The sequence below is a fragment of the Python bivittatus genome, unplaced genomic scaffold (genome assembly GCF_059951505.1).
Source record: "Python bivittatus isolate LINGU-HERP-01145 unplaced genomic scaffold, Pbiv_v1 ctg000330_np1212, whole genome shotgun sequence".
In the NCBI taxonomy this organism is placed as follows: domain Eukaryota; kingdom Metazoa; phylum Chordata; class Lepidosauria; order Squamata; family Pythonidae; genus Python; species Python bivittatus.
The window spans coordinates 33,121,508-33,149,387 of NW_028277058.1; the positions used below are offsets into that span (position 1 = coordinate 33,121,508).

At 38.5% G+C, this 27,880-nt stretch overlaps 1 protein-coding gene across 2 annotated transcripts; it reads right to left on the bottom strand.

Moving 5' to 3' along the window:
* Window positions 1-25: 25 nt before the first annotated feature.
* Window positions 26-19,931, bottom strand: LOC148215942 (uncharacterized). 2 transcript variants are annotated; one of them, XM_088141943.1, is made up of 4 exons: window positions 19,490-19,931; window positions 8,991-9,120; window positions 6,462-6,591; window positions 26-4,298 (listed from the first exon to the last, which is right to left on the bottom strand). In XM_088141943.1, the coding sequence occupies exons 2-4, from the start codon at window positions 9,115-9,117 to the stop codon at window positions 4,082-4,084; spliced, it is 474 nt and encodes a 157-aa protein (XP_087998069.1). In that variant the 5' UTR covers window positions 9,118-9,120; window positions 19,490-19,931; the 3' UTR covers window positions 26-4,081. The 2 variants fall into 2 exon arrangements, with proteins under 2 accessions (XP_087998069.1, XP_087998068.1); XM_088141942.1 differs by having other exon boundaries at window positions 8,991-9,155; window positions 19,490-19,929.
* Window positions 19,932-27,880: the final 7,949 nt, after the last annotated feature.

Sequence of the window (27,880 nt, forward strand, 5' to 3'; positions counted from 1 at the left end):
TGTTGTTGGGGAGAGGAAAAGGAGAAGCAAAGCTTTACTTCTGTGCCGCTATCAGCAGTTCGAAGGGCAGGAATAAAAGCGACGAAGCTTTCCCCATGAGTCGTAGAAGAAGTTTCCTGCTCGGTGGAACGAAGTACAGCAGGAGCATTTAAAAAAAAAAAAAAAGTTGCTTGCGAAACAAGAGCTGCTAGTGTTAGAAAATGGCAACACGCAACAGCGTGGGATGGGTAGAAACGAATTTATTTTGCTGCAGTCATGTAATCAGGTGTTGTAGCCAGACCTCTAACGCCAGTGGCTTCTTCTGATCTAATGATATGTGACTGTTCCGTGTGATCCGTGGGTAGGTGCACATTAGATTTAATGTGCATTTTAAAACGGGTCTGTGATGTAGCTCAAAAGCATCATGTTTTGTTCCATAACTTCTTTCCATTGCATGAAGTAGATAAAATAGTTTCTATTGTTTAAAATGCTATCTGAGCATCCCTTCCCTTCTGTACTCTCATCAGAATGGAAGTCAACTGTTTGACAGACCATAAGTGTAAACAGAATTTATTGTCATAGTTTCCTATTAAGAATATAAACAGAACTTTGGTCCAAGACAGTTGTTTCTCTGGCAGATAACTTAATACAATGTACATCAGTTAACCTTGACCCTCTAAATATATTGTATTATAATTCCTATTACCTCCAACCAGTATTGTTGGGTGTGATGGGAACTGTAGTTGAAGGGCACCAGGTTGGGGAAAACTGGCCTATGCTGTGATTCTGCAGAGTGTCAGGCTGGATAGGAGTTGGAGATGCCAAGGGCTGAACCTTGGATTTCCTGCAGTTCTTATTCCATATTACTTGAGTCATTTTGTAATGGATAAAGTATCAAGAAGTAGCTATAATTATGCCGCTGAGTTTACCAAAACTCATACTTAGACCTTAAAGCAGAAATCTGATTCCAAGACTTTCTTCTAAAGCCTGGTTGGTTGGTTGGTTTTTTTTTCAACAAAGGGACAGGAGAAGACTTTAAAGCAATTTGGTCAATTTGGGGGGCAGATTTTTTGGAGTTGTATTATTTATGATACAATTTTCCAGGCCTTTTTGTTCATGTTGTCAGCTCTGTTATAGATGTGTATGTATTAGTGTGTGTATCAGTGTATTCTTTCAATTAACTCAAAATAGTACAGTAGGTACAATACATACATAAAGTCAGTGACACCAGCCTCCTAAGGCAGCTGATAGAAGTTTAAGTTTGCTTACTTTGAACATAAAACATATTCAGAGTTATGCCAGAGTGGATTATGCAGTGGTATCAAGAGTGATGGAGAAGGCAGCGGATGTAGCTGCAGGTCAAGCATCAGAAGGGAAGTTTAATTGCATCACTCAACCCTTTGGAGAGGGTTGGGGGTGGAAAATTCTTAAGAAATGTGATCTTCTCTAGAAAAGAGAAAATTGCCTGAATTACTTGAAGCTGCTCACCAGCCCTTGGCTAGCTCATGAATAGTCCCAAGCAACAATTAAAGCAACTGTGCAAAATAAGAGTTTCCATATGAGATGGTCTCTTTCACATCTAAATTCTGAATCAAGTAAATTTAAATGCCACACTGAAAGTATCTCCAGAGAAATAGAATGAGCAGAGTTCATTTAAAGTTTTAAATATGTTTTAAGCTTCTGATGATTGACTATACAGGTAGTCCTTGCTTAACAACCATTCATTTAGTGACCATTTAAAGTTACAACAGCACTAAAAAAGTGACTTATGACCGGTGCCCGAAGTTGCAACTGTCGCAGTGCCCCTGCAGTCATGTGATCATGATCCAGGGGTTTGGCAGCCAGCTCACACTTATGATGATTGCAGCATCCCAGGGTCATGTGTTCACCATTTGCGATCTTCCCAGCCGGCTTCTGGCAAGCAAAATCAATGGAGAACCATGTGTTTCACTTAACGACCACAAACTCAACAATCGCGGTGATTTGCTTAACAGCTGCTGCAAAAAGTCATAAAATTGGGTCCAATCATGTGACCATTCACCTAATGATTGCATTGCTTAATGACCTAAATTCCAGTCCCAATTGTGGTTGTTAAGTGAGGGTTACCTGTAAAACAAATTCTCCAAGCAGCAGCAGGTGGAGACACTGTTGTTCACATCCTCCTGAATGAGTGCTGGGGAAATGGGTCTGTGCAGATCTTCAGTGGAGTGTCTTGATTCAATAAAGTTTTAATCATTCACACAAATCTTAAAATCATTGAAGCGTGTTGAAGGTGCCCAGTTTAATTCTATGCATTAAATTACTTCGTTGGTTAGATGGCCTTTTTTTACTTCTACTTTAGTCCACTCCTGGCTTTGGCTGAATCTACTATAGTGCTGTAACCACTTCCATATCTGGGCAAAGCTGTAGGTGAGGGAGGATTGACTTTTGTGACAACTCTCTAAAATTGATATGATTAGCTGGACCTGCTTTTCCAGAGCATACTTGCGGCAGGACTTGCTTTTATTTGTTCTGACCCTTATATCCTCCTAGCTAGAATTTATTCAGGCAGATTTGTTTGGAGAGAAAGAAAGAGATTGTTGTGGTTTTTTGGTTGTTTCTGTTTGGCTGTTGAGTTGCTTTTGTGATCCTCAACCGTCCCCCAAATCCTATTTATATCTTCATTTTTCTGACACGTATACCCCTTTACTTTGCAAGTGTTTTGATTGTCTCAGCTTTTTCAATTGCTTTTAATTCTCATCCCCCCCCCAAATAAAATAAAATTCTCTAAATGGAGGGAGTTGTGAATAAATAGTTCTGAGATTGTCTGTTTGCTGTCAGACTTATTTATTTATAATTTAGATTTAGATGACTCAACTCAGTTGGTCTGCTCCAGTAACATGGGCCACCTTCTAGTTCATTCACTCTTTCTTGCCATGTGTCTGTGTACTCACTACTCCCAATGTGGTACCTTCTTTTTTCTTCAGGCCCTCCTCTTTCCTTCTGTGTTCCTCTTTTTTCTGGCTTTCATGGAAAGCTCTCTGTGCCATATCTGGGTGATTTTCACCTTTTCTGATGAATCTTAAAAAAGAAATGCTGGCTTCCCATACTTACACCTTCTCTTCTAGCAAGAAACATGCCTGCATTTACAAAAGATGTAATTAGCATGCTCCTCAGGTAAATACTTAAACCTGGCAGATAAACTTCACTGTTATGTCAAGGTACATCATTTCAACAGATACTAAGACTGACTTGTTTGTTCCCTCTCCCTTGCAAAACTCCCTAATTTTTGTTTGTTCTGTTGCTTCTTGTTCTGGTTGAAAGCTGTCCTCTTTCCAAAGAGTGTTAGCTAAGAATGAGCTGCTAGCTGAGGAACTTGCTAATCATCTGATCAGTGAATCAGCTGCAACTATAAGCTCCCTCCTCAGACATATGTTCAACATACAAAAGTATACTTCTTCAGCCAGAAAACTACACAGTCCCACACAATCAGCCAAACATTCCTCCCCAAGGCTCAGCAGATCAGCTTCACAACTGTCTGGTTCCTTTGCAAAACTCCTCTGCCCTCTTTTTGCTCCTTCTTCTCACAGCAACCAACTCTCTATTCTCTTTCTAAAGAATGCTGACTTTTAGAATTATTTTTTTAACTTGAATCTCAAAGCAAATCAAGATCAAATCAGTAATCTTGAAGTAATGAATTGAACTCTGACACATCCAAAGTCTGAATCTGAATTGGATCAGGGCTGGTATGCACAGCTTATGTGTACTGAAAACTCAACAGTAAAAGTGTTTACTCAAAAAGTGGGAAAGGAGACTTCTTGAGACTTCACAGGCTACATGGGCCAGCCCTGAAGACTGGAGATTTCTGTTTATGTTCTGTAGACATGGGACTTAACAGGATTGAATTTAGCTAGATATGAAGGCATAGGGCTGAAAACAACAGTTGAAGCGGAAGGAGGAATTATTTTTCAAATAACAAGAAATCACATGTTACAAAGCACTCATGAGGAGAAGCATCTTCAGTGAATCAGCATTAAACCTATGTCCTTTTAGCCAGTCTTTTATTGTGTGGTTTCCTAAGAATCTCAGGAATTGCTAGTCTTCTTCCTTCATGAAAAATAAGCTAATCCCTCTGAGCTCGCCTCCGTGCATGTGTCCTCTTCACTGCTAGCCTTTGCAGCTGGAGGTTACTGAGCTTCTGACTCCTCCCGGCCTTGTAGCGGATAGGAAGCAGAGTCCTGCTCATGATGCTGAGCTTCTCGTTCAGCTCAGCCAGTCTTGTCTTTATTGAATTCACTTGTTTCAGGAGATTTTCAATGGCTTCTGAAGCAGGCCGGAGGCTGCAGATTAAAAAAAAAGGTCATGAAGTGCTCTACAGACCATATTCAACTTAAACCATAGCAATCTGTTGACAAGCAATGGCATACTGCAGCCAAGTGTATGTCACAATTTATGATAAAGCATCAATGTGGTAAGGGCAGCCTTCCCCAACTTGGTACTCTTCAGATATGGTGGACTGTAATTTCTGCCATTCCCAGCCAGCACAGCACTTTGACGTTTTAGATACGGAGATGAAATCCAACACCTCTGGATTACTAGTTGGTTTTTGATAGGAAAAACTTCCAAGCTTTTTGCTGGTTAGGTTAACCATACTTCCTTCCTCTGAGGTCCACCAAAGCTCACACTGGCTGGGTCCTTTGATTTGTACCAGATTTAGACATCTTTAACACTGAGAAAGCAAGAAAATCTTTTGAAAGGCGGGCAACATTGTGCATTAAACTTACTTTAGAAGCATGATATAGGCAAATATTTCAAATATTACAGGTTAATATACAACCATATACTAGTCTACAAAATCTTTTGATACTGAAGCACAAGACACATTAACTGACAAAAGATGAAATCCCTAAATAATATTGTGTATATGAGCGTGACACCTGATGTTTTACACTGTCCATGACATTTTACAGAGTAGCCTACAATCCAAATTCAGCAGTAAAGATGTCTAAACTACCAACAATGCAAAAAAATTCAACACTGCAGAGTTATGTCATGAACTGCAGATACATATATTAGTATAAAGCGTTAGAGTTAGAAGCTCATGATGATAAAATGGAAAAAGCACATTCTTCTCCTTCATATGATTAGTATTAGTCATCTGAAACAATTCTCAAAATGGTAATAACTGATAGAGGGTTATTTGAATAATATAGACTAACAGTATTTTAACTGCCATTCTTCTGATGTTTATTTTAAAGAACAAGCAAAAAGAAAAAAATATGTTGATATTTTCCTAAGGATCACAATTGCCTGAAGTAGTGTCTGATAAAAAAAATATTTTACGGTTCAATTCTATCCGTGTTTATATAAATGCCTACCTACTGATTTCAACCAGCCTGGGTAATGGTATAGTCAGTGTCTGTGTGCAAGGGCATGTGAGAGAAAAAGAAAGGGAGAGGGAGAAACTTGTGCTGAATGCATTTCTAATCTTTGGAAAATGGATTAGAATAGGCATTTTATTATGTATTTAGCATGACATTTAAAATCCTTTAGAGACTCCTGTACACTTAGTTACCACTTTGCATTCACTTTAAGAGCATCTTTTACACAGTGGAGCATTTCATGCTTACAACTGGCACCATAAATGTTTCAGAATATAAGCAAATAGCACTCATCTTTTCCAACATTAAAAATCCCATCTCTGTTATTTAAAAAGAGTTAAGTTCAATAATTTATTTGCTGTAAATAGGAACCAATCCTCCTCTTTCCTCCTCATATAACCTGCATCCCATCCTACCTACCCTACCATACTATCTCTGTTTCTATTTTTCTCAGAATTTTTGTGCAGCTACTCTTGAATTATGAACAAAAATGTCTTGCCTTCTGGCGGATGGACCCCCTCGCCCCCTGATCTTTACAGGTCTAATTCACTTGTTAAGCTGAAGTCTCACTATCCAAGCCAGCTTAGATTTATCTATAGGAGATGCAGCCTGAGCCTTCCTGCATTTACCCGGAAGTAAGTGCGATGAGTTCAAAAGAACTGTCTTGCTTCCTCAGTCCTGTGCCTATTCTCTTGTAAGCAAATCTTACAGAGGTCAGTGTAATTCTAAATATCATAGCACACATTTCTATAATAGCATTACATCTGTTATTTTTATTGCAAGAAAACACATATGCACATACACACACTAACTACGGAGTATTGTAGTTCCAGCAAAAGAAATGATATTGAAGACTGTAACTCATTTTGTCCGCATGGAGGTACATATGAGTGAAATGTGTCTTGGGCAAGTGGAAAGTGAGGCCTAGCACAGAAACAAAAATCCGAGCTTCTCATATATGGAGGAGCCACTGACAGCCTCTGACAGCCAATGGCAAGAAAAGGCAAGAGCTGCAGTTCAGCAGCAACCAGTGGGCCGCAGGATCCCCACAGCTACATTAGTCCAATCTTCCCCACAGAAGGGCAGACTTTACAGAACAATCTGCCGTCTTCTTATTCTTACCTAGATAATTCTGGCAGCAGGGTGTCAGGGTGACTCAACAAAGAGAACTTTATTTGCCAAAAGATGCTGTTCCCCCACTTCTCCAACAGGCGTGTGATGCTCTTGGTCCCTTGAACGTTGACCTTGTCAGCTACAGTATCAGAATTGACATGACAGTGCAGGAAAACAATACTCAGAAACAAAATAGTTTTCTTATCAGCTATCAATACACAGCTGCCTTTATGGATTAAAGAACAGACATAAATAGTGCAGTCTGCATAGAAGCAATACATTCTATTGCTTATGGCCAATACGGGGAAGGGACGGGGGAGCGAAGAATGCCAGATGAGATCTAGGCCTTTAACTTGACCTGGTGTGTCTCTTGTCTGTAATTGTCTTCATGTCTATGTGTGAGTTTGCTTTCAGTTTCATAAGATTAGCTTTTTAGAAAGATTTTCTAGACTTTATAGAGATGTGGGCGGCTGATAGACCACAAATCATGCACTGACCACAGCCTCTCTTCTGTACTCCTTCAGACTTCCCAGTTTGTCCTGCTGGTTTCTGGGGGCAAGAGTTCCTGCCAAGTTTTGGAAGGAAGTAAGGGGAAATAGATATGTCAAACCTGCATTAGGCTTTAATTTCATTGAAAATGTTCACAGCCCCACCAAAACCCCTCACAAACCACACAGAACAAGTCCCCCGATTGATGCTTTATTGCCACCATTTAGAAACCTACTAGCATTTAATTTTTTACTACAATTATGAATTTTGACTACTTCTGAAATATCACTACCACTATTTTTTAAATATTGTCTTAATATGCATGCTCTTAAACATTGCTAAGTTTAAATTCCAGTTTAAAAATCAGTGTAATATTATGCTTGGATTATATTTTGATATGCAGTGCTAATTTCTTTATGCTTACTGTTGTTGTTAGTCTGATTCTTGGAAAAGTGGGAACTATGACTGCATATAGAGATAGGATAAGTTAAGTGAGGTAACCAGAAGCTGGGGCTACAGAAAAACAGGTTTGTTTGTTTTTTTAGCCCCTCCCCAACACTTAGGTTTTTATCTTTAGTGCTCCAGTATGTTCCAGCACTGCTATCTCAATGTCTGCATAAAAGAGGCAGAAAAAAGCTGGCCCAATGAGATAGTCTGTACTTCATTGCTGGAGACGAGGAGTCCACATATTTCAAAGAACAGAAATGGAAGAGAACCAAAGTCCTGATTCGATACTTTCAAAAGTGCTACATAAGCATGGATGGGAATGCCTGAGCCTCTAACCTTGCAAACCTATACAGTATTTTAATCAGAAGAAACTATTCAGTGGGGCTTGTACTCAAATGAATGTGGTGGATTGTGCCTAAAATACTAAATAGTGAAAATATATCCCAGTAATAATTGCACTCATTCAGTTGCAAGATACTGGGGATATTGATTGATTGATTGATTGATTGATTGAATTTAGACACCGCCCATCTCACCAGAAAGTGACCATGTGATATCCCAGAAGAGGAATGGAAATCTATTGAGGAAAGGCAACTGTTTCAGAAAAAACAGTAACAAAAACAAAAAATAATGCTGGGGCAGTGGCTTAACTGTTATTGTAATTATCCTATGAGAACTTTCAACATTGCATTAAAATAGCGCCGGGAAGAGAAATTCTTTGGATCCCCCCCCCCCCACCATCTGTTTCAGTCTGATAAAAGAAAACTTGATTTACAGATTATTTCAAAGGAGCATTTTGGAGAAATACTCATTGCTGATGTAGTTTTTTGGCACTTATTTGATGAGGGACCCAGAAAGTGATTAAATACCCTGCCATTCTCTGTACAATTGTCTTTCCAGATTCTGCAGTCAGCTTCCCTTCATTTCTAAGGGAAGGTATAATGAAATATTTCTTTCATTGTGGTCCAGTGAGTGTGAGACATGCTCTTGAGAAATTGTTGGAGTTCTTATTTCCCCTGGAGAACTTTGGAGAAATTGACCACCCACGTTTGGTGGAAAGTTTTGAAAGGCTGTGTGTGCCCCTCATATTACATTCTAGAGTTGTGCAAATCAGGTCAAATCTCATTTGAATGATGGATCTCTGAATTGAATTGTTGAATCAAGTTGATCCAGTCTGAAAAGCTGATTTGATCTGGGAAAAGCCTTTGTGTGCAGGAGAAAAGGCTGTTAAATTGGCAGATAAATTCAACTTGATTCATCTGTTTTATCTGACCTGATTATATGATTTGGAAAGCTGATTCAATTTAGAGGTTATATTATATTGTTACTATGTATTATATTGTTATAATCCCAGAGGTATATGGGTAACATTTTCATCTTGCATTTATTTGTAGTTCAGCTTCCTGTACTCAGATTATAAACACAGTGGAGTCATTCAGTACCTTACAAAAACATTCATATTTGTACTAATACAGAGCCATCTGTGCTCATGAGTTCTTTAGAGAGTTAAACAGGCAAAGACAGATAAGTTCCCACCCTCAAGAATGTGACTCATCTAATGTTCCCCAGTTGCTCCTTTCTTGCCTTACTTGTACCACTTACCTCCTTCTCTGTAGTCCCACTCCTGAATCTGATCTAGAAACTCCTTCTTACAAAGGCTGCTGGGCAGGGAGTGGAAGAGGAGGAGAAGTGGGAGAACACCAAGGATGGGCTTGGTCAGGGTTTTCATCTTCTAGGTCAAGAAAATATAATCCAATTCTGAGTTTCCTTTTTTTAAAAAAAGAAAAGAAAAGAAAGCAAGCTAATTCAAAGAAGCAGAAATAACACCATATACAGTCCTTGCTAGGCCATACAGTTATAGTCAACAGATGAGGAATTTTATTTCTGGATATTTTTTGCCTTTGGAAAAGTAGCAAGTTGTAGAGATGATTTCTACTTGATACGTTAAAGAGAGAAAGAATGAAACTCCCCTAAAATCTACTACATGATGCCAGATGTAATTTCTCCGAGCCCCATAATTTTGCCCAGGTTTGGTGAAATTTGATCTTACTGGATCAAGGTCATTAGACGATTCACATATTAGTAACATAGCAATCCCATTTGTTCTGTTAGTCCTCACAAATATGGCTCTAAACAAGATGCATGAGGCTCAAATTCAATTTAATTCATTTTATTTGATTTGGTATTGCCATCCACTCCAGAAGACTGCTAGGTTGTTGGCAACATCCTTTTTTAATGAAAATATTTGGTTAAAAATAGGAAAAGCACACTTTCCATTTAAAATAAAAGCTGGCTAAATAAATATTTGCTTATGATATAAATAAATAATTTTATTGCAACAAATATACTTAAGAAAGAATGTTCAACATTTACTTTGGAGCAGATACTGCCGCGTTTCATATTATTTTGGAACTGCTTAAATTCTAACTATCAAGTAAAAAGTCCTATTTTATTGTTATAATATGAATGTTTCTAGAATAATATATCAGTTCATCAGAGGGGAAGTTGTTTATTTTTTCACTGAAACAGATTTGTATAGTAAATCAGTCAGCCTGAGGTGTCTATTGGCTAAAGTAAAAAAATCCCACAACTGTATACTTTCTTTATCTCTACAGTACTATTGATGTTAGTGTAAGAAAGAGAAGAAATTTTTCCAAGTTCATTTGTTTGGGCTGTTTCCAACGAAAACTAATTTAGTGAATGCCACAGCATACATAGCTAAAGCAACACCATCTATGACCAAGAAAGAGATATCAGCAGGCTTGGGGGAACCCCTGAGATTTGCAGAAGAATATATAAAAAAAGACTTCCCCAACTTTTTCCTAAAACAGGAAATGACTTGAAATCAACGCTCTGCTAAAATTTTCCTTCCAGGATTCTTCGCCCGGGAAACAGGTTTTAGTCTCATTGTCAGAGTGCATGAGAAATTTGAATTTCTCTTGGTGAAATTTTTGAGCTTATTTTATTATTGGAGACAGTAGAGGTTGCTACTGCTGGTGTTTTTTATTTTTTGTTGTACATCTTTCCATCGCTCTGAAGCCTTTTTGGCTGGGTCAATTTTTAAAAGTCCCTTAGGAGTCCAGTCTTCCCCTGAAGCAGAGGACGCTAAGGAAGCTGTGGATTGCTGGAGAGATAGTTGTAGAGTGAAAGACAAGACATTCAGAGGTACCCCATGTCCTCCCCTTAACTAAAAAGGGCAAGCATATTACGCTCCAGCCTTGAGAATTTCACTGTCATTCTCAGTGACTCACTGACCTATATAGAGAGAGCAGGATAAATTTCCAAACTGACAAAACTGGAAACAGCCCAAAGTTCACTAGATGTGGGATAAGGAATATTTTAGGAGAAAGAGCTGAAAATGGAAGGAGGGGGAACAAAAATGAAGTGCTTGGAAATCCTTCCATATTGTTACATTTTGTTGCAGATCTTAGTAGTTTCTTCCCATTCCTTAACTTCCTCGGAGCCAATACAGCAATCTGTGCCCTAATAAAGAACTAATACAATTGCAGAGGAAGGTTGATTCTTCCCTATTTCTTCCCAGTTGACACAATTATTAGATTGGAAGGCAAAGTGCCAACCATCTCTAATCCTATCCTGGTTGACTGATTCACTGCAGTGAGTCAAGGACTAGAATTTGAGAGAAGTGAGTCAAAACCCAGCATTCTCAGGCTAGAGCTGGCAGTTACCTCTACACCAAAAAAACTGCTCACTTTCAAGGTCACCAAGCACAACAAAGAACTGAGGAGCACAGTCTGGGATAGATTTTTTGTACTGATGTCACAATGATGTACACAAGTATGTAAGAGATGGAGCTTGCATTATGAAATAGCGTCTTTCACTGTGGGAAGAAGCCAGTTCCCTTCAAAATCAGGATGTCCTTAAGCACTCAACTATATTGTAATAATAAATCCCAGATGATCTTTTGCTGTTTTTTCCTCAACGGATTAACACAACTGTGCTTGTGAAAATGGCTACTGATCATTCTGCATCTCACATTTGACTTCTATTGAGCTGGGTGCATGGCACAGCCGATCACAGCAGGTGGCAGCACCCAGCCAACCTTGGCCATTTTGAAAAAGGTGAGCAGGGCTGGACCTGGTTATACTTAAATAAGAACTATGAAGAAATCCCCAGACTTTAGGCTACACTGGGAAGTTAGAAAAACACCCCAGAAGAAGACAATGGCAAACCACTTCTGTATTGATGCCAAAACAGCTAGATGGTTAGGTGTGTTCATGTAGATTCCAGGAGTTGAGCTGTGGCCCATTTTGCATTACTATGGCTATCTGATGATTGCTACAATACGGCTTCTAAAAGTCAGTAAGCAGTTGTGCTAAATTGCAGAGGATTAAAAAAAAACAAAAAACAAAAAACAGTACTCTCAGTTATTACTGGCAATCATTCACAAGGTTTGTATCATTATTAGCTAAGTTCTCACATGAGAAATGAAAAAGTAGGTATTTCATGTAGAATTCATGTGTCAGTTGCTTATGGTAAGTTTTAGATTATCCTTCCAATGATTTTCATTACCTTATTACCTAGAAATCATCATCGGCTCTCTTCTGTATACTCTTAGGAATTATTGGGAATTGACTCAATATGAATAACAGTGAGCACATCTCCAAATTTAAAGCACGCTGTTCTCTGATATTCATTTCTAGCTATCAGGTAACCATCAGTAATATCATAATTAAGCACATCTTTTAAAAGATGAAACCTTTTATTTAAATACAGAAGAATGGACAGCCTGTTTTGGGTTAAGGGTCTTGTGGAATGTGTCAGAGGCCTCATGTAGGTGAGGAAGGGGAAAATGGATGTGGTCAAACCAAATTTGGGAATATTAAAAGTAAAAAAATATCAGTTGATTCCCTTAACCTAATATCTCCATTTTATGCACCCCTAAACCCACTAGGTTGAATTGTAAGTTATGTATCAAAAATCAGTAGAAGCTGAGAAGGGGGTTGGAAAGTGCAGTTGTGGTTTAAGATGATTTAATGCTTAATGGAACATTATAATTTATTTCATGCTTCCCCATCCCACAAGTGCATGGTGGAAGTTTGACATTTTTTAAATTATTGATGTTATACCTCTCTGTTATTGTGACATTTTGCCATCAACACTTGCATCCTCTTCTCCCCAGCCTTTAGAATATACTCATGCCTCAAATTTACAATAAGTAATACAGCACAATAAGTAAAAAGGAAAGAAGTAATTAAGGGGCACTGGGTTCAAAAAGAAAAGGGCTGTTCTGCGTTTGCATGGTGTTTTGTGGATTGCATTCACAAAAGAAGCAAGTGGAATCAGCACAAAAACATATATTAGGTTTTAACTTTGGGTGATTATACCTGGTCCTGGGCTTCTACACACCTCTTATACAATATTTGAAAAATCTGAAAAGACTCAACTTAATACATTAATTGTAGAGAAAAGAAACAGAAGGAACAGCTTGTTCAAAAGAGCAACAAAATACACAGAACAATCCTAAATCACAATTACTAGAGAGTAAGCCCCACTGAACATAGTGTGAGCTCATTCTTCTGAGTAAATATGCAAAGGATTGTATATTTACTGATTTGTAAATTTACATTTGTATAAAGATGTTGTCCTCTCCTTCCATGTTACTTTCTTATTAAATTTGTGAGCATCTCTAGCACATGAAATATAGACAGGCTCACTGGTTCTCTACAAGCTGCTGAAGTTTTTTCTTAATGTAACTGTTGTACTATATTTCACTAGTAATATCCTTAGTGACTTCCTCTGAAAATTATTAATAATTGAAAATTCTCCTTTCTAAATAAACAGCTATCCCTATTTATATTAAATTGGTAATGAAAATGCCTGGTTATTTTCTCCCCGTAGAGACAGACCCAAATCTGCTTTATCAAAAGCCTGAAATTTTCTAGGTCAAATATATGAAAGTAGAGGCAATCTAACAGCTCCCATCCCTTACTGACTCAGTCCTATGAGATTAAGTATCTTGGATCTTTGTTCACAGAGGATATAAAAGGCAGAAATAAACTCCCTTGTATATGAAAAAATCCAATCTTCTTGACTGTAGGTTCTATAAAATGTAAATTGTGAAAATTGAAACAAAAATTCCACATGTTGTATTTTCAGCATCTTGTAAAACCAATCTCTCTCCCCAATTTCTTTGTAACAACACACTTTCAATATCTACTGATTCTAATATACTGTCATACCTGATTAGGTAATTGTGTTTAGATTAATATACTATTTTCCTTCTTTATTGTTCATAATTTAAGATTGGAGACTTTTTAAAAAAATGTGTTTGTCTTTCAGACAGCAGGTGTTGGTACAATAAATTTATTATTGCTCAGAATATCTTATTTTCTCCCATCTAGTCTTCTTCAGATAGTTGAGTGTGACTCCATTTATGACATCACAAAGAGAGGCATAGGAGACCAGCAGTTAGAGCATGTAAATCCACTGAAATGGAGCTGTCCAGCAAAATTCCAAGCTGTGTTGGCAAAAAATAGTGATATAAGGAACTTCCTTACTGAACTTACCATCAGCATCTGAAATGGAAGGGCTAAGAAATTTTAAAACAAACTTGACTTGCCATTCCCTTTCAAATAAAGCTACTAGATTTATTGTAGTTACAAATTTCTCTACCTTCAGTATGACATTTTTTTCAAGTCCTGATGATACAAAAAATTGAAAACATTAATTAGAGAGCCAGGAAGGAAAGATGGTAGTTGGTATTCCCATGTAAACTGAACTTCACAGCTTAGTGGTACCTCGAGTTACGAATTTAATCCGTTCCGTGACTCTGGTTGCAACTCGAATTGGTCACAACACAAGGCAAATTTTCCCATAAGGCTCAATGTAATTACCGTTAATCTGTTCTGGCGTGGAGGACAGGGAGGTGGCTATTGCTTGGAGGGAGAGTCAGGGGCGGAAAAATGGCCGCGGACCACGTGTCAGGGGCGGAAAATGGCCGCGGACCACGTGTCGGGCGGAAAATGGCCGCGGACCACGTGTCACAGGAGGGAAAATGGCCGCGGATCCGGTTCGTAACTCGAGGTGGTTCGCAACACGAGGTAAATTTTTGGGGCCGGAGCTGGTCGTAACATGAAAAATTCATAAGCAGAGGCGTTCGTAACTCGAGGTACCACTGTATTTGAATGGGGCCTGAGTGAGAGGATGCCCTTCAGGCTGCCAAGGGGCTCTCTTCTCAGATCCTAGGCTCTTGCAGTGGGCAGGATAATGGTGGAAGATCTAGAGATGGCATAAGAGACCCATCAGGAACTATTGGTTCCCTCGTCTTCTGTGGCAGGGTGTCAACTAAGGTTAACTCTCTCCAAGTTACCATGGATCTTGCTATCACACAGCATAAACACATGCTCTGTGTTTACCTTGAATATATAAAGAATATACAAAGAATGGCATGGAGCTAATTTTCAATGTTTCAAATATCCTAAAATAGCTGTTGTCCCTGATTTGTACAAGCTTTTCAGATATACCTTTACAACCTTTTTAAAAACTATCCTGGAACCAAACCAATTCATATTTATCTAAACTATTGACAGTAATAGAGTTGTTTATCTTCTTCACTGACCTAAAATTATGTTCTGTTTCCAGCTAGCAAGATAAAAACAGAAATAGAAAAAGCAAAGGTGACAAAGGGAGTGCAAATGTTGTGGTCTTTAATTAATTAATTAAACTCATTATCCAGGTCATTGTGTTGGTTTATCATTTGTATTTCCACTTTGATTTTCAAAGCTTTAACCAACTTTTTTTACATATCCAGTAGAAAGTCCTTATCTGGGTCATTCTCTTGGCTTGTCATTTGTGTTTCCACTTTAGCTGCCTTCTCTGTCTTATAATCCACACTTCTTTATTATTATCCAATGTTTCTGGTTCTAATATTTCTGCATCAGGCCAAATTTGTTTCCCCTCTGTCACTTCATCAACATCTTTTAGACATAGTATCCATAGAAGCAGACATCATTGCTGACATTGTAGTTACTAATTTCTGGCCCCATTCTTTGAAAATCTCCTGGAGGATTTCAAATGTTATAACGTTTTGTGTCACTTTGTAAATCTCCCTACTAATCAAAAACCAAAGGCAAGGTTCATTTTCTTTTTCCTTTTCTTTCTGGAGTCTTTAGTCCCCTCTAGAGTCCAATTTGTGAAATCACAAAGTCTCAAATTTCTGTTATGACTTTCAGATAGACAAAATATTTGGTTCCCACAAAAAGCTGTTTATTTTATTAAATTTATTAAAGTCTCAATATTCCAAATTTGTCTGGACCCTTAATTTGTTTGTAACTTTCTTGGATCAAAGTCTTATTTAGCTTTTTGCCCTTTATTTCCAATTCTTTAAATTCTTAAACTTATGGTTTATTTTTCTTTTGTTCAAGAAGGAAGGTAAACTCACCAGGTGGCTTTTCAGACTTGTCATTTTGAAGGGCTCTGATAGCTTTAGAGATAAGATAGTTAAATAGACAATTTCCAAAAGTGATTAGAAAATAAGGTTAGTGAACCCAGTGTCCTTTAAAAGGCTCCGCCATGGTTGTGAGTATGATGGCTGATCGCTTTGTCTCCCGGTGCTCAAACCCATGGAAGACCACTGTCCTGTGGTCTCCTCCTGAGGAGCAGCCATCAAGAGCACATCTGGATAATCTCCTATCCTCTCCTTGTCCAGAGAGATTCTGAAGAATTGGTCTACTTGCCAGTTCTTCAGTCTTTGCCGTGGTTGTTGCCTCTACTTTTTCACAAGCTTAGTTCACCATGCCTCACCCAGAAGTCTGGGCACCATCATTTCCAGAGGCCTTCCCCTCACCTTAATGAGGGCATTTTCTCCTTTGCAATGAGCAACTGAATTAGCAATTTCTTGCTCCAGAAGTACAAATGCTCTGGAAGGTCCCTTAACCAGCATGATATTCACAATCAGCAAAAACAGATAAAGTCCTGCAGTCTGATTGAAATATGAATGGACCTATGACAAGAATTACTCAACTGCAATAGATACATTCTAGGATGAGCTGCTTGTTTCTCAAAGAATCATTTCAGGCAGCAGTAATGTTGGTTAATTCTGTGAAATGGATATCTTGCTTGTTTGCCTGCTATGTATTATTTTTTTGTTACATTCTTCTTTTAAACATGTCATTTTAAATAGGTTTTCTCTGTCTCTGTGAAGGAGGCTTCTCTTCTACCTTATTTTTAGGTAGCTTCTTGAGCTTAGTGTATTATCTGCAGTAGAGGAAGGTGCTACTGTTGGTGCTGACTTCTCTTAGGCATCTTACCATCACTCTGAAGGCTCCCTGGCTGCACATATATCCCATTCTGAGCAAGCCTTGATATCTTGCTTTGGGACTTAATGGAAATGTGGGAACCCAGGGAGGTAACAGACCAATGGAAAGATGACTGAAGAATAAAAGAGTCTCAGTCTCTCTCTCTCTCTCTCTCTCTTTATTATAACTGGATGAGTGCTGCACTCCCACACGTCCAACCATGCATTAGCATTCTTGTCTCCTTCAAATAAATTATAAATGCAAATTCTCCTTCATCAAATTGAAGGAGAAATAATAGGGGGAAAGCTGTGCATTAGTTTTAATTAAATGTTAGTTGTTGAGATCTATCTGATGGAAAGATGGGATAAACACTTTTATTAGATATACATGGATGCTTATTCTGTCCTCATAATACAGCCAGAAATAATCAGTCAGAAATAATTGACATCAGTTGCCTCTCTCTTTTAGCATGGATCTGGGGTCTCTAAAATACTCCCTAAAGGAGTCTGCAGTTATGCTTCCCTTATCTCTGTTTTTCTAATCTCTCTGCTCACAAGCTACTAGTTTATTGCTTTACCCCATGTGATAAAAAAGCAATTCCTGATATGCCTTCATCTTCCAACATGTATTTGAATTATGCTTGCAGATAACCTGAATTTTAGGCTCTGTCACGTGCAGTCAGTTTTTCACATTCTTCTCCAATCACCTTTCCTTGTTGGCTTTCAACATTTGCTCCCCAAGACACTACATTTGCAATAAGTATTAATTTTCTGTATGGAGGATAAACACATCTGACAAGGAGATGATGCTGTGTGCATTTGACTAAAATCCTGCATCAAGAAGATACACTGGGCCCCTCCCTCAGCGTCAGCCTCCTGCACGATTCTGCAGCTGCAGATAGTCAAGGTTATTAGGTCCCATTGCCGAATATGACTTTGTCTCTGAGAGGCCACTACCTTCTCTAGCTTGATGAGAACATCCTGTATTTAATATAAATGTGTGAAGTGAGCTCTGCTTTTATTGCCATTGATTGTATTTATTGAAGGGAAAAAAATTCTCAGGAAAATGTGATAGTGTCATGGAAAAGAGCTACATATCTTTAACCAGATTCTGACTTACTCAGCAAAGTACAGTATATTCTGATATTGTTGATATTCAAACTACAGGTAGTCCCCAGTTTAAGAACACGTTCCGTTCCCAAGGTCTGTCCTTAAGTCGAATTTGTATGTAAGCCGTAACAGTATTATTGTATAATACTGTATAAGTAGTATTGTGTAATTAACTGGAACCATTGTGTATTTAACTTGAATCATTGTGCATTTAACTTGAATTTTGCTATAGTAGGCTCCATTCCTAACTATGGGTCATCTGTAACCTGGGCATTCTTAACCCAGGGACTCCCTTTATGAATGTTTAACACCAAACTACCCATTTTCTTTTTGGGAAGGCCATAATCTTTCTACAAGAATTTGGAGATGAGTGTTTGAAAATAGCATCCACAATTGCTTTTGCTGCGAAAGCATCAGTCATTCTTACAACGCCTGTACCATTAAAACTCCTTACAGCATATTTATTAAATATTCCCATTTAGAACAACTGCACAAAATTCAGCATGAACAAGAACCAATCCTTACAAATTTGACTTCTGCTATATTGCAGATATGTTGCATGGTGATTCTATAAATATGTACATTACAGCTTTTAATGAATATGGTATTTGATAGCCATAGCACAAAGGTGGACAAACTGAATTCCCACGCCACAAGGGTTCTCAGAAAAATTTGAGTGTGGCCTTGGGTGGGGTAGGGGTTGCCATAATACTTCATTTATTAATGTAACAGATGGTTCTATAGCTGAGGATAGATTTGAACCCAGGTCTCCTGGGCCCTAGTGCAATAATTGGCCTCAGTTGCACACCATTATCATATTCACAAGCATTCTTAGTAGTTGGCGATATAATAAACTAAATAAATAAATAAATGTGTGTGGGTGTCTGTGGATGTGTTTAAGCTTGTGCTGCATGTACTCAGTTTGCAGATAGAAATGGTAGTTTTTGGGCTTTCAAACAAAACTGAGACAACTCTTTATATATTTCAGTCATAAAGAATGTTTCACTGATAGTATTTGATACAATATAATTATAGATGTATCTCATCATCTGATTGCATATTAATTTATGTACTTAATTTAGTTGCAGTGAGTACAAAATACAATGGTGCCTTTTAGTTTTCCTGCTATATTTATTGCTTCTTAGGCTGCAATCCTATGCACAGTTTCCTAGGAGTGAATGTTAATTGATAGTTGCCTTTCATTATAAATGCTTTTATTTTTAGATTTGGGAAATGGACTTCCTTACATGAAATGAAGAAAAAGAGAGGAAATTTAAATAAATTAAAGTTAAATAAATAAAATAAATTCTGGTAAACGTAAGAAGCAATAAGATTCAGGCTTCTACAACTTATGTATTATTGAGTATATGTTGATAAACAATAAGTTGCTTTGGAAGAAATAAATAAATGGCTGCAATGAGTTAAACTTTATGATTGTTGTCCTACAGACATGTCCCAACAGATGTATAGTTATTTTATAACCTAGATAAGCAGTTTATATATGTCCAGAATCTAAATGCTTACGTATACAACAACTACGCAGAGATTCTCTCTCTCCCTCTCTCCAAGCACTGGAGCTACTGTCACATTTGTAAAGAAGCACATATACTTTCACATTTGCACAACTAGACCCATTCAGAGAACTCATAGAATGATTACATGTCACATAATACCCATTGCATATTGGACATATACATTATTTCCTGGCTAAGGAAAGCATGTGAGTAAAAGTTACCTGGACTTCACAGGACAATGCTCTCAAGAAGTCTCTGTTTGCTCTTCTCCTCTCTCACAGACACCCTTCTATCCTCAGCTGGTAAGTGACGTATCCTATTACGTACAACTGTACTCCTTATTCCACACGTTTCTCCAAACTGTGTTTAGAGCTTCTTCCAACTTCTCCTTTCTCAGCCTCCCACCTCATCCATTCAAGCTGAACATCTCTCCCCCAGTACAGGGGAATAGTAGAGAACTGCAAATATCACTAACAGGCACTTTTCAAACTCGCTTCTCCTGTCCAGCACTACCTTCTGATTCATCTTTCTATTTCCCGTTATATCCCCACAATCATTTGGCAACCACAATAATGATATAACCCCACTTGCTTTCCACAGTAGTTTCTACTACTCTGTTGTTTTCCTTTGTGGAAGACAGAATTTCTAGCCAGCCATGAATCCGTTCCCCAGGATGATCCTGCTGTTTGCCAAATTAATTCTTCGTTGATTACTTCATTCAGGACACATTAGGCCAAACCTTTTTTTTTTGTCAAAGTAAATAAGGAAAGTAAGGGTGTTTCTGTTTTTTGCTTCTTTTTTTGGTCATGCATTCCCTTACTCTCAGAGTTCCTGGACTGTCAAATTAAACAAAACCAGACTTACTCAATGGTTTCATAACAGCACAATCCTAAACATGTTTACTTAGGATTAAGTACTATGGAATTCAATGAAACTGCAGTGAAAGAACTTCCAAAGAAATATATGGTATGACAAGAAGGGGTTTTAGTGGCTGAGCCTCTGTATTCTTGTTCATCTTTCAAAAGTGAACTGGCAATTAAGAGGTTCCATAGAATAAGTCCTATATATCAGTCCTTTATTTATCAGTCCTTTAAGGTAGGCAAGGTTAGAAAACAGAAGTCATTAGGAGTCCTGAAATGTACTTTAATGTTGTTAAAGTATTGCAACAGAAGTAACAATACTTACAACAATAAGTATTGCAACAGAATCTTGAAAAACTGTCAGAGCTGTTCTCTGCTTCAACATATACCAAACCCAATCAAAGTGGAGTTGTTTAGAATTTCTATTCATGCTTTACTTTCCTAGGACTCAAGTCTATTTTCTGTAATGGCTTGGCACTCCTCTCCTTCTCTGAGTCAAACCTACCTTCACACTACCTTCCACAAGAGAGGTCTGGCAGCTCATCATGGGCAATAGACAAGTCTGAGATGGAAGATTTAAGTTGTTGGAATGCCCACCCCCTATTGCCAAGCAACACCAACTAGAGAGACTGAGGTGGCAGGAAGCAAGGAGTCTTCATGCTGGTGTTCATTGTCCAGCAAATCTGAAGACAATTCATGGAGATGGTGCTTGCATGGATGATTCAGATGGCATTGCTAGACCAGTTGTGATGCATGTAGTACTTCCCAGGGATAGACATTCCAGTGAATTAAATATTAATGCCTCCCCTTCTTACATCTAGAATAATAAAAAAAACCCACTCCACCTTGTATTCCTCTTCCCTGTCTAAGAAACTTGACAGGGGAGGAGAAGGTGCTGAATATGAGGGACATCTGCTCTCACCCTTGGCCACCAGAACCCTCGGAACAAAAGATGCAACCTGAACATTCCCTGATGTCCTCCTATTTTAGTATTATGGCAACATTACAATATATTTTCCCTGAGAGGAAGAGGACCATATAAGTGACCATAAATGGTCACTCAACCTACTACAACACAACCAACACAAGCTAGGAAAAGGATAACATTGCCATAGATCAGAAACATCTCAGAAACTACCAACAGACTATTACAACCACATGGCATCTCTGTAGCACACAAACCAAAGCCCTCCAAAACATCTTAAGCAACCCAAAAGACCCAGTAGCCCAAGAAGAAAAAACAGGAGTAATCTACAACATACAGTGTAAGGACTGTAACAACCACTATGTAGGACAGACAGGCAGAAGGCTTGCAGAGCACATCCATGAACACCAACCAGCAGTCAGAAGACATGATGAAAACTCCTTAATCTCACAACACATGGACAGACTTAACCATAGTTTTAACTGGGAAACTGTCAGCATCTTAGACCAAGCTAAATCCAAAAATGCGAGGGAATTCCTGGAAGCTTGGTATTCAGACAAGGCAGCCATCAACAGGCACATAGAGATAAACAACATCTACACACTATTCAAAAGAGACAATAAAAAGGAAAACAAAAGACCAGAACATCTCCTCACCAGCAATCATCACCTAGATAAGCAGAGATTAACCCCAAGATTATCACCAGACATACAATCAGCAGTAAACAATACCCTTATCAAGGAACTACCAGAGGGAAAAAATAAAACAAAATGAAACCCACACCCCCACCAACACTGGCAGGGCATGCCACTGTATATAAACTGAGAGCAAACCTCATTCCATTCTAGCACTGAAGATGTTACCTAGCTGGGTAATGAAACGTTTGCAAGAAAACAGCCAAGCTCAGAGAACTCCAGGGACTCCACAGTTCAACCCTGAGCTACACATATTCTCTTCTATTGAAATCCCCTCATCTCATTGTTGGGATGCTGCTTTAATTATCAGCAACTCTTTGATGAAGATACAATAATTCCCATCAGCTGGGAGAAAGTAAGGTGAGGTAAGAGGGCCTTCTCCCTTTCCACTGAAGCCTGGAGGAGAATAGCTTCCAAAGCAGAGTTCATGGTATCAGTTTGCACAACAAATGGGGATCTGGATGTCTAAATAGTGGCTTGGATGAAAAGAGACTCAAGTCCTGAAAGGTGTTTTGCTCTGGCGTGGACATTTAAATTGACATCCTTAGTTAAAACGTGTGTACTGCCAAATCAGGGATGATGCTTCTATAAGAACTGGCAACGGCCAGAACGTTTTGGAGATCTTTAACATAGGTGCCTGCATGTAAGTATGGAACAAACCTTTATAGGATCCATCTGCACATTGTTTATAGAGATAAATAGTCTGAGAAAGATAAAAAGCACATTTTTCCAACTTGGCATACTGTTTGTTTTCATGTAGGTGCTGTATCCCATTCCTTACATCAATCAAACATAGAGAAGGGTGATCCAAAAAAAATCTGAATGTCACCCAGATAAATTACTACATAATTGTCCAAAATATCAGAGAATATCTCATTCATTAATCTGAACATGGCAGGGCAGGTAAATACACTACACGGCATTACTGTACATCCAAATTTGCCATATCAGCTCTCAAAGCTGTTAAGTATTCATGTCCCTCTTTCATCCAAATGAAATTGTAAGTTCCTCCAATTTAATGAAAATGCATTCTTTCTGAGGTGATCCAGCAGATCTGAAATAAGAAGCAATGGGTAGTGGGTAATGGGCCCTAATAGTCACAGAGTTTAGAAGCCTATAATCATGGACAGGTCTCAAAGAAAAATAATCTTTCTTTTTATAAAAAATAAGTGTGGAGATGCAAGAGGGAAAGAAAGGTGAATGAATCCTTTCTTCAGACTGTGATACAGAAATTATTTTAAAGTGGCTAATTTTTGAGTAGAAGTGGAATATTGCCTTTTGACTGAGATCTGGGCTCCAAGTATTAAATTGACAGTACAGTCAAATGCCTGATTATGAGCTAAGGTAGCTGCTTCCTCTTCCCCCAAAACATCATCCCCCCCAAAATCTGCATCATCTGAAAAACCTGCATGAAAAATATTCATAATAAGAAAGGAGCTTCAGGCAGCAGTATAGGAGGGAGGAAAGGAAAAGAGCTGGACACCTGCAAATGATGCTGTTGACCACTCATCCTATTTTCAGAGATACTTCTGGGGTTCTTCACAATAATTTTGGGAGTTTATACCTTGAATCATTTTGTATCATCCATAAACTTGGCCAACTCACTGTTTACCCCTGAGTCAAGATCTGCTGGATAGTTGTACTGATTGCTTAATAACAGCTCAATGTCAGCCTCACTAGGTAGACCAGACCACGAAATGAACTCCACAGGAAAGCTAAAACTACTTTCATTGAGATTGGCTAAAATAAGAGAATCTTGCAAGTCGGATTGTGCTGTACCTGCTCCTCCTCCTTATAGTTCAGTGAATTAGGGAAGCATCTACCTGAGCCACTTTCAAATGTTATCTCTTTGTCTGGACTTCTAGCCCCTTGACGCACATCACCATTCCCTCCTCAACACACATACCCAGATGCAAGATCCCTGTGTCCTAAACAGAAATGCTGGAAGAACAGAGAAGACCCAGGACTTTCCCTTTCATTCTAACAATCTGCTTTATATTTCTGGTTTCTGCTGCCATTTGGCAGAGTGGGAACCAAATGACCTTAATCAGAATTGCTGAAAAGAAAGAGGAAACCACATGACTTTCCTGGTTTTCCCAGCAATCTTGCTTCAGACGGCTAGGTTCACACTGCCATTTGGTAGACACATTTGGCTGTTGGGAAGCACGCATTATCACTCTAGAGACTGTTCCCAGAGCGATCAATCTTTCCACTTTCACAACTGAGCTGATGGATGAGGTTCCAGGGACATCTCCTGTGGTGGGCTTCTGAAGCAGTCTCCAAGAGCCACAAGTAGCCTGAGGAATTAGTATTAAAAAAGTAACGTATAAGATCAGAACAGCATTAAAAGCAGCTTCCAAACCCATGATTGTCAAGATGCATTCCCTGCTTAATGGGAAACAGCAATTCTTGCTGCCAAAACAAAAACCAAGAAAAACAAATTGTTTTAAAAGAAGTTCAAACAATAATCTATATCAAATGGGTTTCTTGCCATTGTTTTCGTCTGAGAAGGGCAAACACTGTGCAGTTTTCTTCATCGCCATTCAGCAAAATGAAATTCCTGGAAACATCTAAAACCTGAACAAGTGAGATAAGGAACACTTAATAAAGCTGTGATGGCAGAAGGTTTCACACTGAACAGCAATTCCTATACTTCTAAGATTTACCCATGTGAAGCATTTGTTGTTAAGGAAGTATGAATTTTGAAATAGCATTGGCCAGACGCATGACTGAAAATATGGAAAAGAATAATTAGCAGCAGTATTTAAATAGCTTGTCATTATCCAGTATGTTTTCAATGAACAAATATGATTAAATTTGGGAGATCCTGCAATAGTAATGCCATCATTTTGATGTTATCTAATATATCTTGGGCAATGTGCTACAAACCCATAGCTTTACACAAATTAACACAAGGATCTGGTCTTGGGACATAATCCCCAAATCATTAGCCAGCTGGCAAAAATCTCAGACTGCAGAAGTCGTTTATTTCTCAAGATTGGATAGACTTTTGAAGGTTCTTTTGAAGAGAGTTTTGTACTCAGGGAAAATTGGGAAAGAATTGCTCCATCTTTTGTAAATAAAAAGGTGGAAAAATCCTTTGATGTCAGATTTTTCTATGCTTCATTCATTCAGTATAATGTGTGGAGAATAATATACAATATTCACATACTCTAGATTCTGTTGTTTGGGGCCTATCCCTATACTGAGGCACTGAAGCCAGAGAAAACTGGTTCATGTCAGCTTTGCTGGAACAAAATAAGAACTCCAGGAAATTATCAAAGAGCAAAACAGTCTAATTTGGAATCAACATTTGAAAAAATATTATTACAAATAATTCCTATGTGACTTTAAAAATGCAGAGATAGCAAGTCTTGTGATATCTTAATAATCAACAAATGAATTATGATACAAATTTTTCTGTATAAGGAAGATCTAGGAACAATTTGTAATAAAAGTAAACATCATCCCAACAGCCTTTACTTAGAAATAGGTTTCATAATATTCTGTATACTTTAACAAGGGCAGTTTACATAGTATGCTTTATTTATTTTACTACTTCAGTTTATATGATTGACTACTTGATATGCAACTCTGGATATCTAACAGTTCATTAGAAAACAAATAACCATAATAATAGCAAAACAATTAGAACAATATACCATGCATGAATGATTCATAAATATACTATCACATCATCAAAGAGGGGTTCACCCAACAGCTTAGATGTTCTCCCTAACCTGCGGGGAAGAACAGGTTTTCACCCCCTTATGAAAGGTCAGCAGGGTCAGGGCCATCTGAATCGTAGGGGATAGGAAGTTCCATACAGCAGGTGTTATGACAGAGAAGGCATGCTTCCTGGGTCCCATCAGATGATATTGTTTGATAGAAGGGATCCAGAGTATGCCCATCCTATCATATCTCATGGGACAGGCAAAAATAATCAGAGATTGACAGTCCTGCAAATAACTGGCTCTGTGTCATGAAAAGCTTTATAGGTGATAACCTATCATCTTGAATTCCATTTGGAAGCCCACTGGCAGCCAGTGTAGCTTACGAAGTAGAGGTATTATTACATGGATATACAGAGACACCTTTGTAACTACCCACACTGCTGCAATCTGCAGCTTCGGAATGGTTTTGAAGGGGTAGCCCCATGTGCATTGCAATAATCCAGATGGAAAGTGAACAAAGCAGGAGTGACATGGATCAGAAACACAGGTGGTCAAACTAAGGATCCCAAGTATTCTGTCCATTTCCTTGGGACCAGCAGGCTCAACCTCGTCCCATGCTCCAGTCAATTTCACCAGACATGCACAGTTGGAGTCCAGGTAAGAGTGGATCTGAGCAACTTTATCTGTCAGATGCCTTGAATATTCTTCACAAGGACCCTGAAGTCTGCTTCTGGACTTCCAGGGGAGGCATAGCAAACTGAAAACATCTCTGCGAAAGCAGAGCCAACGACTGTGGCAAAGACTGAAGAACCAGTGAGTAGACTGGTTCTTCAGACACTCTCCAGATAAGGACAGGATGGGAGATCACCCACATGTGCTCCAGACGGCTGCTCTTTATGAAGAGACTACAGATTGCTGTCTTCCGTGGGTTTGGGTGCCAGGAGACGAAGGGATTAGCCATCTTTCCTGCAACCACAGCAGAGCCTTTTAAAAGACATTAAGTTTGCAAGCCTCACTTTCCAATCACTTTCAGAAATTGCCTATTAACCATCTTAAAGTTATTAGAGACTCTTGGAATGACACATTTGAAAAGTTACCAGGTGAGTTTAGCTTCAACTTAAAGAAAAATTAATTACAAGCTTAAGTACTTAAATAATTTGAAATAAACAGCAAAAAGCTAAATAAGATTTTGATCTAGGAAAGTTACAAATGGATTAAGGATCCAGCTAAATTTGGAATATTGACTTTTACCATAAGATTTTAGAGTTAACTATAAAGAATAAATAGCTTTTCATGGGAATCAGAATTATTTTGGCTACCTTGGCTCATAACAAAGATAAGTGACTTTATGATTTTAGAAACTGGACATCAGAGGGGACTACAGATTCTAAGTAGAAGAAAAAAAATACAAGCCTGCTTTTGTTGTCGGTTAGTACTTGGACGTACAAAATGATACAGTATCATAACATTGGAAATATTAAAGGAGATCTTTGATAAACAGAGCCAGAGATTAGTAGCTACAATATCAACAGTGTCAGTAATGATGTCTGATTCTGGATAGATTATGTCCAAAAGATGTTAATGAGGGAATGACAGATTTGGACCAATTTAGTCTAACAAGACAGAGGAAATACTGAAAGTGGAACTGCAAATGACAGGCCAAGAGAATAGTTTGGAAAAGGACACTTTATTGGATATACAAAAGAAACTGGCTAACGTTTTAAAAATTAAAGGGGAAATACAAATGACAAACCAAGAGAATGACCTGGAAAATGTTTTCTTATTGGTTCTAGAAATGAGGCTTGTTAAACCATTAAAGAAGTCTGTGTGATGGGATAAAGAAGAATTGAAGAGAAATCAAGTTCTATGACAATATTTGAATGAACTAAAGATTAAGAGTGTTAGAAGTAAAAGGAAGAAGTATAAACTTGGTTTATTTGATCAAGGTTAAAATAAGACTCAGCTCCAGATCATGTCACCACTGCCTGAGACAAAAATCAGATCAAATGTGTGACCTTCACTGTGCATTGGGCCCTCAATGATTTGAGTCAGGTTCACAGTTGCCATAGTGATCATGCAGACCTGATCCCTTCAGACTCCATACAGAGAGAAGGCAGGTTGAAATCTCTCAGTACCATAAATCTAAGTAACTCCCTCACCAACCCAGCCATAGAGTTGAGCAGCTCCATCAGGGAAGATGCTAAGCAGCAAAAATAGTATAGCAGTAGCAGTGGCAGCAGCGGCAGCCCTACCTGATCTCTAGAACCCAATTTCACAGACAGGGTTTCATATCTGTTTATCTGCAGAGCAGCACCCCTGAAAGCCACAAGAGGCAGGATGACAATAGACACACCCCTGCCTCTACCCTGGGATTGTGGCTGATCCCACACACAAAAATCAGGTGAGCATATTTCTGACAGGGGCATTCCCTGCCCCCCTTCCCGTACCCATCCATGTC

Coding starts and splice junctions, on each gene's coding strand:
- LOC148215942 (XM_088141943.1), bottom strand. CDS start 9,117: ATGAAAACCCTGACCAAGCCCATCCTTGGTGTTCTCCCACTTCTCCTC. Junction 6,592..8,990: donor GTGGGACTACAGAGAAGGAG/GTAAGTGGTACA, acceptor CTGATACTGTAG/CTGACAAGGTCAACGTTCAA. Junction 4,299..6,461: donor CTGCTGCCAGAATTATCTAG/GTAAGAATAAGA, acceptor TTTAATCTGCAG/CCTCCGGCCTGCTTCAGAAG.